Below are 15,998 nucleotides of genomic sequence, written 5' to 3'. Positions count from 1 at the left end.
CTCTCAACTTATTTAAGGAACAATGGATTGGAACCCACCTTTCCTGAGCAAGGACCTAAGAGGATGCAAACCATACCCAGAAAGAGTGTTTTGCCCATACTTGAGAAAGTGCCGTGATGGAACATAAGAGCAAGATGTTCTCACTTTAGAGGACCACGTCAGTTTTCTTTCTTCCCGTTCGAACTTTCTGTTACTCAGTCCAGACAGCACTTTGTATATTGAAGATGCATGTGGGGAAACTTCTCAAGCACTTACTCTACCCACACCACCCTAATTCTTCAGCTGCACCAGCTCTTAATCCTCAGAAGAACCTCAGGAGGTAGGAGCTACTACTGTTATATTATCATCCCCCTTCTACAGAGGAGATGGGTTGAGAGAACAGAGGTAACCTGCCCAGGCTATTCAGCTAATTAACAGAAGGGCCAAAATTTTAATGCTACAATCCCTCATGATTATTTGTATCTCTGAAAAGCTCATCGATTTCAGATACCAGATCATTTAAGAAAGTACCCAATAAAAATTGCTAAATTGTCTCCAGAATTTAGGCTGTTTGATTTTTTTTTTTAATGTTGATTCTTCCCTGGGGACCCAGTTATAACAACTTGGCCTTATACTTGGACAAAACAACGTCAATAAACAAAAGACAATAACAAAAATCAAATCTTACTGGACCACTTCCCAGAATATGCAACAAATTTGGAATCTGTCAACAAGAAAAGGACTCAGCAAAGGGGGGGGGTTGGAGAAAAGGAGATATTTAATGCTAGTGAATTAAAAAAAAAAAGGCAGTGTCATTTTGCCATGTCTCTGGGCAGCAAACTCACTCAGCTTTGCCCTCCATGTAACCCGCAAGCAAGCAGGCACTCCAAAGTCACCTGCCTGCTTGTCACTGCTGACTGGGGAAGCCAAGGAATCCATACGGCACTCAGCTACAACCTCATTCAAGCTCTCTCATCTTGAGGCCTGGAGTACAGAGTTTCTGATCTTCCTAGATCTATGCTCATGCTGAACCACACTCCCGCATGTCACATGCTGCTATGAGCAACGCCCTGCACACCACCTGCAACCCCACCCATTTCTCACTGAAGAAAGTCCCTCGAAGGAACACTTAAAGTGACGTCATTAAACTTGAAACCCTCTGTAACTATTTTATTAGTAGTGTCAAATTACTGGTTAGAGATCTTACATCAATTCTGAATTGCCAACCTAGATGTCATCATGGATACTGGGAGTAATGTCTTTTTATGCCCAGCCTTGTGATATATTTTCAGAGACAACTAGAAATTATCTGTATTTATCTAGGTAGGTCAAGATCATTGGAAACTTCCAAAAATAAATGCATGTTGTATAATTATAAACACATACATATATTTACTGATTTCAGAAACAACTGCTTTGGAGGTGAATATTAACCACTCTCCTTTATCCCAACAGGTTCTAAATCACTTTATATCTACATAAGTCAGAAATCTTCACAGAAAAATTAACATAAAATTGTATCCAATAATGAAAATACCACTCATATAATATAAAACCCAAATGAAGACTGAAGGTCGGGAAGACAGATGTCCCCTTTAGGAAAAAGTATCAGAAACGCAGAAATATGGCTCAGATACTGCTGAACAGACAGTTCCCTGAGGTACACAGGTCCAAGAAGCATCACCCTCCCACACCCCCGGCCACAAGGCTCACACCAGAAAGCAGCTCCCTTCTTTCTTCTTACAAATCGTAACTTCTTCCAAAATTCAGAGTAAAGGGGAGGAGGTAGCCATATGGAGAGAAAGAAGGTCTTTTTATAAATTGGTTACCTTATCCTTCTATGTCAAAAAAGGTAATTTTATGGGTCAGTTATATTCATGCAGTTTGAGGTTTCTACATTAACTTTAGATCTTGTGGTTTAGGATTTCAGAGAACTTTACTGCTCTTAAATTTTTATTTTAAGCAACGGTTCTACAACAGTACTGTCCAGTGAGATATAATGGGAGTCACACACACAATTTGCAAATGTCTAGCAGTTGTGTTTAAAAAAAAGATGAATTTTAACAATGTGTTTGATTTAACTCAATATAAGAAATATTGTCATTTGAACATATAATTAATATTTTAAAAATTATTGAGGTATTTTATACTTTATTTCCCTGTATTTAATCTTCAAAATCTGGTGTGTATTTTATACTTTAAACAGATCTCGACTCAGGCTAGCCATATTTCAAGTAGTCAATAACACATACGGTTAATGGCTACAGTACTGGATAGCAAAGTTCCAGGCAGAGAAAAATATCTATGTGAAATAAACAAATCCATATACATTTACTCATTAATTATCCTTATAATAAAAAAAAAAATTATAGCATCGCACAGGAACTCTTAGACCATTTCTGTGGAAACTGACCCCTCCAAATGGGTAACAGGCTTTTCTGATCCTGAGCACCTAAAAAATACAGAGACATTTCCAACATCCTACCTGAAGAAGGGGCAGAGAATGCTTTGGGTTTGCATGCAGTGCTGGATGAAGCTATATGGAAACTCTAATGGCTATAACATACCAGATAAACTGAGACAGAAAAAACTCTCCCAAGCCAAAAACTACGCTGTTATAATAATAATAAAGACCACAAAAAAGTACGTTCATGAAGCTCATCTCTGTAGTGAAAAAGATCCTCGAAGTAAGTGAGTATATATTCCGAAACTAAGGAAATTTCAAAAACTTCTAAAGTGGCGGGAGGGATACTATCCAAAGGACAGCACACTTTCCCTACAATTAGTCTGTAAGAACGTCCAGGAAATAAGCAATGAACAACTAGGGAAGCTACAAGTGTGTGAAAACAGTTTGGTTTAACTATTTAACTTTTCTCCAACTCCAGATTGGAGTTTTTCAACTTCAAACTGGAGAGAAGTTCCGAGATTAAAAATAAAAACGACATTTTCCTAATCTTAAACATTTGAGGTGTCTTTTACTTCTTCTGAATCACTGTTCACTGCCAAGCAAACCCAGTGTTCCCAAAGTCTCACTTCTGAAGAAGGGTCTCAATGTTTTGTGGGCCTAATCTACATACCGAGTACTTTACGGACAGATGGCAATGTTTCTCTTCATTAAAGATTTACTGTTGTTTCTTGGTTTGCCTCTCTCTCTCTCTCTCTCTCTTTTTTTTTCCCTTTGGTTATTTGTTTCTTAAATTCCACATATGAATGAAGTCATATGGTAATTGTCTTTCTCTGACTTATTTTGCTTAGCATAGTACTTTAGCTCCATCCATCTTGTTGCAAGTGGCAAGATTATAAGACTTTCAAATTGTACTGCTAATAGTTTCTCTTGAATAGTTACAATAATACTAATGATCAGAACAAAAGTTAGCTGAGAAACAGGATTGCTTAAGAATATTTTAATGTCTTTGAAATTTACATATATAATTCCATTATCACGGTGGTCTGAGTTATAAAAGAAGGCTTAGTCAGAATATTTCTGTCTTGCCCAGTAATCACAGAAATTAAAGGGCCAGTGTATGTGTTCATAAGAGAAATATAGAGATTTAATCTATTTATATCCAATACTATGTGACCAGATCAGACAAGAAATGGGGGTCTGTTACTTCTGTTTCTATTTTATATTTTATGTTAGTACATAACAATTTCTGATAATCAGTCTTCCAACTTAGTTTTTGCAAAAGTGGAATAAAAACGTCTTCATGAGAGTACAGCCAACAATCAGAGAAATGTAACTTTCTACTGGAATTTCATTATGTCTGCCATAAGTACTCGAGCTGCTCACTAAGTATCTATTACATAAACTAAGTATTCTATAACTGCAGGTCAAGCTTTTATGTGCTAAAATTACCAAAATTCTCTGGTTTATTTTAATGCTTGAATGCTCAAACTAACCTCCTTACATGAAAATTCCATTTTCTTTAATAAAATCTTGTTCCCACTAGGGCTTTTGAGTAACAGGCAAAATTTAAAATGAGGCTGAGGTATGTATGAGGAAGTGAGCTTAAGTTTTACAATTCTAAGATGGCCAGCTGGGTTTTCCGCATGAATGTAAACATGCTTTTTGGAAGGAAGGGAGAAAACAAGTGCTTCAGTGGAGTGCAGTTAAATATATTTGACACTAATCATATATAATACACAGGTATTATTTATTTCCCTAAAAAAGTTTACCTGTATATTTGAATCTCCCTTTATAAATTTTGCTCCTTCTATTATAGTCATATATGAAAATCTGAGTTGATCTGGTGTCTGAATAAGTCCCATTCGATATTTCCTCATATTCAGTAACAGTTGTTTAATATTAATATCATCTCCTTTTTCCATCTGCAAGAAAGGTAAAAATTATTCAAGCCTTTTGTTGTTAGAGCCCAGGAAGGAGAAGCAATACAGGATAGCTAGCTGCTAAGCATTTTGCAATGTGCAGTGTGTCTCCCCCAAGAACGAATTACCCCTGCAGCTATAACTCTTCCTGTATAAAACAGCTACCCCATTCCAACACCTTCCCCACACTGTAACTGTTCAAGCAGTAGATGGAGGCTGTTAGCGGACACACAACTGATTCCAAACCAATCATACTAATCTTATTTACTTTGGCCAGTGTTTGTCTAAGTTAGAACTTATGACCAGTTCTGGCTTAATGTAAAGATAAATCCACTGAGATTAGTGTTGTTCTTTTTTTTAAAGGTCTTGACAGAAGTAAATCTTTTCTGCCCAGTGCCCTTCCGCCTTCATGTCTGTGTCCAGCAGCCATCTAAAGATGGCGAAGAAGAAAGACAGTAAGAGCCTAGATCCACAATGACACTGTTAAGTCACTGCACCAGCTCCGGACTCTCGATCTCGTATTGTAACCAGCATAACCCTCACCCCAACTGAAAAAGAAAAAAGGTGCAAGTTACGTCTGGCAGGGAATAGGTACAAACACACAATCTGGTTTTTAATAATCATTCACCATTAAGTGAATAGACAGTAGAATTTTTTTAAAACGTGTCAAAGTTCACTTTAACAGAACAATCAGTTTTAAGATTTTATTTATTTATTTGAGAGAGAGAGTGAGTGAGTGTGGGGCAGGAGGAGTAGAGGGAGAGGGAGAGAATCTCAAGCAGACTCTGCACTGAGTGCACGACCAAGATCATGACCTAAGCCCAAACCAAGAGTCAGGCGCCTAACTGAGCCACCCCGGTGCCCCAACCCAGTTTTCTTTTAAACTTTTTTTTTTAATTTTAATTTTAAATTAAGTATGTTCTATGCCTGACATGGAGCTTCAACTCATGACTCCAAGATCAAGAGTTGCATGCTCTACCGATTAAGCCATCCAGGCACCCTGTAACAATCCAGTTTTTGATTGAAGTGTATTACTTACAGGCAGAGTAGAAAAGTAATACAGTGAGTGTGTTAAGACTCACTCCTATACTCTAGAGATGCCTTATGCCCCACGTAAGGAAAAATGGACATTCTAAAAAGAAAAGGCACAGGCCTGTATCCGGGCTGGGGCTGGGAATGGGTTGGTGGAGAAAGGATACAACCCTTGGGGGGCAGAGATCGGAATCTCAGGGGAATAATAATACTAACATTTATTGAGTGCTTAGAAAATACCAGGGACTGTTCTAAGTGTTTTAAATGTATTAATTCATTTAATTCTCGAAATAGCCCTGTGAGGAACATCGTATCACTATCCTTAGTTTAGGAAACTCAGGGCAAGAGAAATGTAGTGCTTGTTTGAGTTGGAAGGAATTCAGTATTATATATCGTTTATATTCGAAAAACAAGGAAAGGGGAAGACGTACTATTTTTGTAATATAAAGCTACCAGGGGAAAAAAAGTCTTCTTGGAGATCTCTAGAATCATATTGGACAGAGCCCCACCACTCACAAATAAGAGGCAGTTAAAAGGATAGAAGTGAAATTTTTTAGATTTTTCTGAAGGTGGCAGAAGTGTAAGTTCGAATATCACAGTTCTGGGATACCGACATTAGAGTTTACCTCTGCCAGGGAAAACAATAAAAAATTAAACAAGACTAAAATTAGATCATAAGAAGCACTTACCAGAACAAGACAGGTATCTACTAGAGAAAAGGTGCCTGACCGCCCAATGCCTGCACTACAGTGGATCACTGCAGGCCCATGTTCAGGATTCAAGGAACCAGACTCTCTCACTTTAAATAAGAAATTGAGAAATGAAGCTGGTGATTCAGGGACTCCGAAATCTGGCCAGGTAGTATAATGGAAGTGAGATATTGTTCTGGTTTCACCACTCTAAAAAGTGAAAATCAAGGGAAAAGTTAGTTCTAATTTCTTTTCTTTGAAAAAACTACTTCAGAAAGAATATGTGTTTTGTGTAATGCTTTTAATCCTTATGGACTTTTGCACCACGATTTTTTTGTTTGGCTTTTGATTATCACTCACGCCAGTCTGGAGCTCTTCAGGTGAATTTGGGATTTATTAATAATAGCTAACATTTCTAAAATATTATTTTGCAGTCATGTCCTAAGCTTTTTATGTATTAACTCAACCCATACAACAATCCTAATAAAACTCCTTTTCCAGATGAGATAACAGAGGCCAAAGGTTAAGCAATTTACCCAGGGTGACACACTGAGAAAATGGCAGCGCCTGACTGGGACGCTCTTAACCACCGGCCTGTACCATACACGTGGCCAATATTTTAATTCATACATCATGATAAGTGTTCCTCTTTTTCCTATTTAAAAAAAAAATCCTACCAGTGTAATTTTACGTGTATTAATGGTTTCCTTCTTAAGAAGGCCCAACATTTTTACACACAATTTTTCTCATTATATGAGTTATCTTGTAGATTCTGCTATACAGGCTCAGAGGAGCAACTCAAGAATTAATTTAAAGAAACAATCTTTACGTTTTTAATTGAAATTGCTCTCTAATTGCTGCTTTTCCCCATGGTAATAATTTCCAATCTTAAAACTGTTTACATGACTTCGCTGATGTGCTAAAATGGTTTACCAATATGCTAAACGCTTCCTGTCTCTTAAAGCCTGCCTGGCATTCACTATCACTTCCTGGATATTCCTGATGAGCTTTATTTCTGACTAACTCATTATGAAAATGTTCCTAAGCTTTTGCCAGCTGCCTTTTGCCCCAAGAAGCATTTTGATGCCTTCTAGTCTTCATTTTTGCAAACCGAAACAATAACCCTCTAACACATCTCCGCGCAATTTCAGTTTCATTGCAGGATGTTTTTGGAGGAAGAAGCCATACAAGCAACATTAGCGGAAAAAGACAAAAAAAACCCACATAATAATTTTAATGGTTAACAGCTAAAGATTATTATTACAACATCCTGCTTTTGGTACAAGTTTTCAAAATTCACTTTCATTTTTTTAAAAATAAGCTTTCCCCCTTTTTTAGTAGAAATACACTCCTAAGTCTCAGACTTGGTTATATGAGGTATAACAGCGATAAAATACGGTGCAGAAATTCTTTTAAAAATTTCAAATTATATACTTTTAGTGACTAATTTTCTTAAAATTCAGCTTTCACAATTCCAAATACACTCTGATCCACAGGTTCTCAACATACTAAAGGTACTAGAAGATAGAATTAAAATGATCACTGGGATTCCTAAATTTCAAAACATTTCCTTCTAAAATTATAGCTACTGTATGTAAAAAAAAAAAGGGGGGAGGAGTAAATCAAAAATTAAATTTACTGTATTAAAAATAGGTACTGAAAACATTCGACAGGTAAATTTTAGTTTCTTCTTACAAAGCCATAAATGGACAGGTAACAACATAATACCAGCACGGGAATGGGCTAAAGTGGCTACTCTTGCTGTAGCCCAGGGGCATGGAGAACTCCAAGTCACATCTTCCTTTAAACAGGGTCTAAGATTCCAGTGGGAGTGTTTACCCCCTTCCACCCCATCCCCAACAACTGCCCTGTTGTGGTCATCTGCCACCATGCAGTGCTGACCTTGCACAGCAGGGCCAGAGTTTGCCTTGTGAGCCTAAATCATGTCCTCTGCGGACCTGCCCGTGCTCCCAGGTCTGGGAGGGGTGGTGCTAGAACCCTGCTCACCTGCGAGCTGTGCTCTGCAAGGGATGGTTCAGTCTTCCCATACAGTTTTTTACTCACTTATGCGCACTTACTGCATCACCTCCTGGCTTAAAATCTAGAATTAACCCACAATCCTGAACAACTGCTTGCTTTTTTTGCGTCTGTATGATTTTGGCTCAAGACTAGCAGTCTCTTGATATTTTTCGAATTCAGGTCACGCTGTCTGGGATACTCAAAGCCAGTTCCCAGAAACGTTCACGACTGTTTGTATAATGCAGTCTTCCCCACTAATAGATTTTTGAGAATCAGTCTTTTTCTTCCCCTAACAGGACCAGACTAAAGAACTTCTTAAGAAGTTAATTTTTATTAATGTGTCCCTACTGAAACAAGATTCAAAATCACAGCTCACAAAAATACAATTTCCAAAGGAACACTTCATGAAGCAGTAAATCCATATGTTTACTACTGAGATAGAACTGTTTATATGCTTGAGTGGGCCTCTTCTCTCTCTTTTCTGTGCTGGAAAAAAAATGAGAGGGGGAAAAAAAGGACTGCCAAAGGCTACAGAGCTAAATCAAAATTCATCTTTATTCCAAACAAGGTCTACATGCAGACTTTACACTTTTTGACAAACTCCTTACTTCAAAACTGGCTGAAGCCCCCTTTCCTTCTCCCAGATCATTAAGTCACATCAGTCCTCCTGTGATGCCCAGTTGTCCTCTTCCATCCCCTCCCACTGCTTACCTCATACCCCGTGCACACCTGGTTGCACCATGCACACCTGGTTGCATCCGCAATTACATGGCTGTCCCCATCTGCACATGCCTGCCAAATCTTCTTTGTAAAACACTGCATTATGTATACCACAATCTGCACAAAGTGTCAGTGGTCCACTGTTCTTTTTAAGGTAAATCTTATTTACATATTTTGAAGGAGAACTCTATCCTTGAGCAAGGATATCTAATTCAATATATATGGAGGCCAGGAAGATAAGCTAGGAACTGAGTAGGTATAAGACCATGGGCAAGAGCAGGCTTATAGCAATTTAAGTGTATGCCACCTAAAGCCATTCAAGTTCAAAGTCAACTCTTATTTTATACAGATAGATAAGATTATAAATTTTCTAATTATTATAAAGAAATCTGTGCAGCTCTTTGGTCCTAGGCCCAATTATTTTCACACTTCGGGCATTTACAGAAGTAGTAAGATTATATTTCCAAGACTTTCATCACAAGCCCAATTTTGTCATCCGTAAATGGTTAAAAACAGTACTTACCTTATAAGGCTATTGTGAGGAATAAATGAAACAGTGAATGTAAAGTGCCTAACCTATGCCTGCATATGGTAAATACTTAACAAATACCTTTTCTGAAACAATTATACTAATTGTCTCTATCGTAGCCTCTAATAAGCTCCAATCAATTGTCAACCTCTCCACATTTTCAACTGCTTCACTTAATATTTCCTCTACACTGAGGAGCAGCAAAGTTTGCGAACCCTATTTCCTAAATACAAATTTATATGAGATCTGTAGCTCACTGTAAGTGCCTCAGTTCGGTCCCTCAACCATTTTTTGCCAGGATCATTATCTGGTCTGCATTAAATAATCAGTTACTGTAATTCATTTTGAAAGATGAACAAAACTCACCAGATCAGGAGAAGAGGAGAGTGACAGAAACAGGTAGGCATGGGGCTTGCATTCTAAGCAGAGAGAAAAGCAATACACAGAGGTGTTGGGCCCCCAAGGATCAATCTATTTGAGAAGTGTAGGACTGTTAGCAAGAACAAACCCTGAGTGCCTGTGGTGGTAGACGAGGAGGAAGGACCAGCGTGGGCTGGGTCTTGGACTTCTGCGTCGGCCACAGAGAAAGATATTTTAGGGCAGGGTGGAAGGATCACGCCTGTGTTTTAGAATAACCACTCACTCGGTGCAATGGCAGAGGGAAGCACAAAGGTAACAGGTAAGGACTACCCAAGGGGAGCTGAAAACCTTGTTATGGAGTCAAAGTACATACATGCACATGTACTAAATAAGCCAGTAAAATGGTAAAATTTAAACTATGGAGAGAAGTGTAAGATCACAGCGATTAGGAATGAATGCGTCAGGGACACCTGGGTGACTCAGCCGTTAAGCGTCTGCCTTCAGCTCAGGTCATGATCCCAGGGTCCTGGGATCCAGTCCCGTGTCTGGCTCCCTGCTAAGCGGGAAGCCTGCTTCTCCCTCTCCCACTCCCCCTGCTTATGTTCTCTCTCTCACTGTCTCTCTGTCAAATAAATAAATTCTTAAAAAAAAAAAAAAGGAATGAATGCATCATAGATGAATTAAGAAAGACTTGAGTAAGAAATGGGCCAAGAGGTGGTCCTGAAGGATGCACAGGATATAAAGAGGTAGAGAAGAGAAGATGACACTCCAGGTAGGATAAACTGTTTAAACTATTTTGAATCAAATCCCAGCTGAGCATGATAATAATTAGGCACTCATCCTGTTTTGGGCAAATCTACAGGGACAGAGAAATAGAAGGCAGCCAGCATTACAACAGTATTCCTGGAACTTGAGCAACACAAAGCTGGCCAACAATATTATGGAAAATAGTGAAGGGCAACTAAAAAGAAAATCCTGAAAGACAAATAAGCACTCTAGATGACCTTACATTTTAAAAGCCCTGCAAAACCTTCCCCGTAGATTAAGTCACACGGCCACTTTAAAAGCAGAGATGGGATCTCTTCATTCAGGGGCAAGAGTTCAAACTCTTAGCTCTAATGAAGACACTGCAAAGGGCTGCTGGTGTGAAGCTTTCCTGCTCCCTTAGACCAGAGGTCTGTAAAAGAGCAGGGCCCACACAGCCCACAGCTTTGGCCCCAGACCTGTTAATACACACAAGTTAGACTCCTTGAGCAGCAAACCGGTTCTCTGCAGCTCCCGGTGAGGTTGGTGACCACCCCCCACCCGCAGCATCACCTTTCTCCCTTGTTTGGTATTTCTTTCTCCCTCAACTTGTTCTTTTCAACTGCCTTTGCTCCTGCAGTCCTTCCCAATTCATTGATATGACAAAGGTAACAGATGCACACAACTAAAGCTGATAATTGTGAATCCCGCAAGGAGCTTCAGGCCTGTTACAGCATTAATTCACTTGATCCTTATAGCAACTCTTTGAGGTACGTGTGTCCTTATCCTCATTCTGTAGATGAGAAACTAGGCAGAGAGGGTAAATAGTGGGACCAGTCACACAGCCAGAAGGCGTACAGTTGGGATTTAAACTCAGGAAATCTGGATCAAGAATGGAAATACTTAACCAAATGCAATTCTGCTTCTTATGCTGAAATGCTACTTTGTTCTCCTAACATTCCTAGCTCTTACTAAAGATTCTAAGGTAGAACGTAAACATACCGTTGCTATTAATTAGGGTGGACTCTGAACCCAGGCCAATAAGAAATCACAGTTGCTAACAACTAAAACAGTGCTTGGCCAGTTCACATGCTTCAATTCAGAAAGATGCTTTAGAACCAAGAATCTTCCTTTACTAGGACAAGTAGCACTTTTTTCAAAAGACTTAGCCCCATGTCATTCCAAGTCAGGAGATCTGGATTTGAGTTCTGGCCTGTCACTTATTAGCTGAGTAATCTATTTACAGGAAAAATCTTATAACCTAATGGATTTTAGGTTTTTAAAAAATACAGGAAATATGGAAATATTAAGAATATTTACTCTATCACATTATAGGAAGGCTGTGGGTCAAATAATATATATGTAAAAGTACTTTGCAAAATGAGAAACAAAATAACAAAACTCATTTGATTTTATTATTAAGGTATGATCAACTCTTAATTAGGATAGGTTTCAGAAACAGGGGAAAACATCTACGCCCTTCTCCATTCAAGTCAGTTTTAATGCCAGCGGCAGATGAGGTACCTGGGATAAATACCAAGAGAAGATGACTTGAAGAACCATGAGAAGTTTATAGAAAAGCAATTCTGTTTCTGGGAATAAGTAACGCACAATCTAGTACCAAACAGTTGTTGCTGTATCTCAGGGCAGCTCAAGACATATGTAAATGGAATAGTTGGTGCAAAAAACTACAATAAGGGAAATTCATAAATAAATCTAAGTCCTGTAATTCTCAACCTTGAGACTTCTTAGATAACCTAAGAGATCACATAAAAAGCTTACTTATGGACGTCATGGGAAGCTGGGCCTGGGCCTTAACAGTATGCACCTGTGCTTGCAGTAGGCAGCAAAAAAAAGAGGTGTTCGAAGAGATCAACCATAAAATGTATTTCTATATTTCTAAAAGTGTGTGTGTGTGTGTGTGTGTGTGTGTATGCACTTTATATATCCCTTCTCTAGAAAACTTTTTTTGGTCAATGATCCCATGTTAATCATTTCATTCAGTTAGTGGTTAACTAAAACAGTATCTCACTATATAGACTTGATACATTCCTGAAATCATTTTTTCGCAAATATTTTTCCTAATTTCTAGCTTTCTTATGTCATTTCATATTTTCCAGTTACCCTGATTACAACACAAAGAAGACAAAAGAGGTAGGTGGTAAAAGGGGGAGCAATGCTTTGATCCCCAACCTGACAATAGCAGGTTCACAATCCACCATGTCCATGTATCTTAACCAAGAAATAAGGAACAATTCTTGTATTTCTGGCAAAGATCCAGTAAATGTTCCTGGGACCATATGCTAAATTATTTCACCATTTTCCCCAACTCAGTAAGGACAAATTTCTCTGTGGTGAATCATCTGAATTAACAACACTCCAGTAAGTTATTTTCTTGACTCGCCTGCCACCCTCAGAAGCACCAATTATGTGCACCTGTTCTCCATCCGGTGTTCCGCATACACAGCTTCATCTGATCTCCATGACAGCCCTGAGAGGGCGCTAGTACAATCTCTGCTTTGCAGATGAGGAAAGGACGAGGGACGTTGAGGAACAGGTCCCAAGGACATTTCTACTGAACAACAGAGCTGGGATTTTAATCCACGTTAGCCTGATCATAAAGCTCTCTCTCTTCATCCCCAAGTAATCTTAATAAATTATCTTCGATCCTCATATATCAACCTGAACTTCAAAATCCTTAGTTTCTAGGTCTTCTCAAGAGTCCTCAGAGAGCTACTGCATGTAGGAAACACAATGTAAACACCATGGTTATGACTCTATACTACTACAGATGCTATCGAAATGTACGTGCAGCCCCGAACTTCAAATCTAAGGACAAAAAGTAATTCTGAAAATCAGCAATCTAAAGTCCAATCTTTTGGGCATGGAAAGTCTTACACTGATATTTTCTAACTGTAGTAGATGTACTGTATAATATGACTTCACATCTTCTGATAAGAGCTTCACAGTGAATCCTGTTTCTTTAAACAGCATCTCTCGATCGTCTTTTGTTGGCCAGTACTGTGCACATTTAACCTAAATTTAAGAATATGTAGATATTAGTTCATAGACATTATGAAACCCTAAAAAGCTGGGAAAGGAAGACAAACCATACACATATATGCTATATTTTCTCAAGTACCCAAATCTACGAACAATTGCACTGTATTTGAGGCTCAATGTATTTTAATAAGATTGACATTTTATAAAAGGTTTGTAAAATGTTCCTATAACTTATACTAAAAAAGCCATAAACAGATATGTTCATAAAAGTGAATCTGTCATTTCCAAAGCATGATAACCTATATTTTAACATCATACTGGCATTCACTTTACATTTCTAAAATTATCAACCTCTTGTAAGAATCTTTTCTTCAAATAGTATGGAAAGGGCTTTATTTTACAAGTATTTTCTACAAATACCTATGACTCTACTACCAAATACTATTTATCCAGAAATAACATTGTATATTTCACTTACTAAAATTAAGTCAGGGGAACAAATCAGAAGATAAGCTCCCTTTGGGGGCGCCTGGGTGTTTCAGTCAGTTAAGCATCTGACTTCGTTCGGCTTGGTGTCATAATCTCAGGGTCCTGGGATGGAGCCCCATGTCAGGCTCCCCACTCAGCAGGCAGCCTGCTTATCTCTCTCCCTCTACCCCTCTCCCTGCTTACGCTATCTCTCCCTCTCTCTCCCTCTAATAAATAACATCTTTAAAAAAAGAAGATGATGATAAGCCCCCTTTATCTAGGTACATTCTGGCAGAACTACTAATATGGAATTCCTATTTGTGACAATAAAAGCATCTTCCCAAAAGCCAAATTATGAGCCCAACAGACTGTGGCAAGGTGAGATGAAGAGCCACTTCATTAGGGAAAAAACACCACAAAAATATCATATAAAATATGGTCGTTTCTTCTTTTCCAAATCACGAACAGCTATAAACCACCAACGGTAACATCACTACCAAACAAATAATTACTATGAGAGGATACTTCCAAAGGTGCTAAAAGACATTTTAAATATGATACAAGAAGTGAAAGAGCATAAATGAGAATAAGAACAACTCAGAAATGAGGTGATAGGAGACAGAAAAAAATTACAAATCAATATCTGAAATATCATTTCAGAAATGAAGACTAAACTAAAAGGAACAGAGAGGCATGAATAAACACAACAAAAGATGTCCTAGGAAAAAAAGAAGAGGAAAAGGAAGACATTTCTTAAATAAAAAAGGAATGGAGTGACAGGACTTAAGAGAAAGTGACAAATACAAAAATAAGCAAAGACAATCTAACGTGTATAATAGGCAGACCCAAAGAAGAACACTAAAGCAAGCAAACAGCAAGCACTAACAAGTATAATCAATACATTTTTCTTTAAAAAAAGAAAAAAATCACATATTGAAAGAGCATACTACGCGTCTGGAAAAACTGACCCTGAATGACCAACACTAAGACATATTTTTGGTAAAATTAATGGTATTTGGAGGGAAAAAAAGCCTTTGGGTAACCTAGATAAAAAGAACACATGACTTACAAGGGAAATAAAATCAGATGTCCAACTGACTTTGTCAGTAATCTGTTATGCCAAAAGGAAATGGAGTAATGTATTTAAGTTGCTCAAGGAAAAGCAAATGTGAACCAAGATTTTATATTCTGCCAAAGTGACTTTTAAGAATGAAGACAGCAGATTAAACTCTCACCGACAGGTAAGACATCAGGAACTATAATGCCTATGAGTCCCTTTTTAAGGATGTGCTACAGAATGGGCTATCTACAGAACTACTGGAGAGACATCAGTAAGACCAACAGTGTAAATTAAATATATGTTTACATGTAGAACTAAGTTTTGCAAGGGACATAAAAGAGAGACTATAGTATGTTATATACTCCAACAGTGTAGATAAAGTACAACTTAAAAACAGAGACAGGAAAAACAAAAAATTTAAAACTTTTTTAGTAATTATTTTGGTGATGGAGTTGATACTCTTACTATGAGTATTTTTGCTGTGTAATATGGTACAAAGTAAATGAGTCATCATAAGATATTCTTTATCCGTAGTGTCTTTGAGAAGCAGGATTCATGGTATGGAAAAAGGAGGCAACAGATATAAGATAGAAAGGGTTAAGCCAACCACCTACAGTTCTAAATTTGAATTGGAAGTATCATTATGAACACTTGAAGTATGTTATCTAACAAACAAACATATTTTTTCCTTAGCTCTGTTCACCAAAAAGCTCTAAAAACAATGATCAACCCAGCATCAGTAAACATCCTTATTTTTATTGTCATCTTGAAATACCATTGCCCAATAAAAGAAACCAAGGTTCCTTAGAGAAATGGCTGATTCTATGGATTCTATGGAGTAGAGATTAAGTAGTCATTCCAGATAGTAAGAAAATTATTAGAGACTAAAGACTAAAGAAAATTATTAAAGACTTTTTGGTTTTATCTCTTAGGTTTCTGATTCAGAGCCCAACTTGAAGAGATTCCTTCTAGCCAACAGAGGAATAATTCAATTACTAAGATGGATAATAACTGCGATGGAATGAAGTACATCAAATATGTTTAAATCTATGAGTTCATAATAATTGAT

At 37.8% G+C, this 15,998-nt stretch overlaps 1 protein-coding gene across 7 annotated transcripts in view; it reads right to left on the bottom strand.

The window, feature by feature from the left end:
* Positions 1-15,998, bottom strand: part of PTPN2 (protein tyrosine phosphatase non-receptor type 2) — an 84,418-nt gene that overhangs the window by 14,056 nt on the left and 54,364 nt on the right. For 6 of the 7 annotated variants that reach the window (XM_034643256.1, XM_034643257.1, XM_034643255.1 and 3 more), the window contains 3 exons: positions 13,297-13,434; positions 6,027-6,236; positions 4,156-4,308 (listed from right to left, as the gene is read on the bottom strand). In XM_034643256.1, the coding sequence (XP_034499147.1) occupies positions 4,156-4,308; positions 6,027-6,236; positions 13,297-13,434 (501 nt within the window). The remainder of the gene's footprint in view (positions 1-4,155; positions 4,309-6,026; positions 6,237-13,296; positions 13,435-15,998) is intronic. The other variant, XM_034643261.1, reaches the window with a different exon arrangement.

This window comes from Ailuropoda melanoleuca, chromosome 14 (genome assembly GCF_002007445.2).
Source record: "Ailuropoda melanoleuca isolate Jingjing chromosome 14, ASM200744v2, whole genome shotgun sequence".
Lineage (NCBI taxonomy): Eukaryota > Metazoa > Chordata > Mammalia > Carnivora > Ursidae > Ailuropoda > Ailuropoda melanoleuca.
This window is presented reverse-complemented; position numbering and strand designations above follow the sequence as displayed.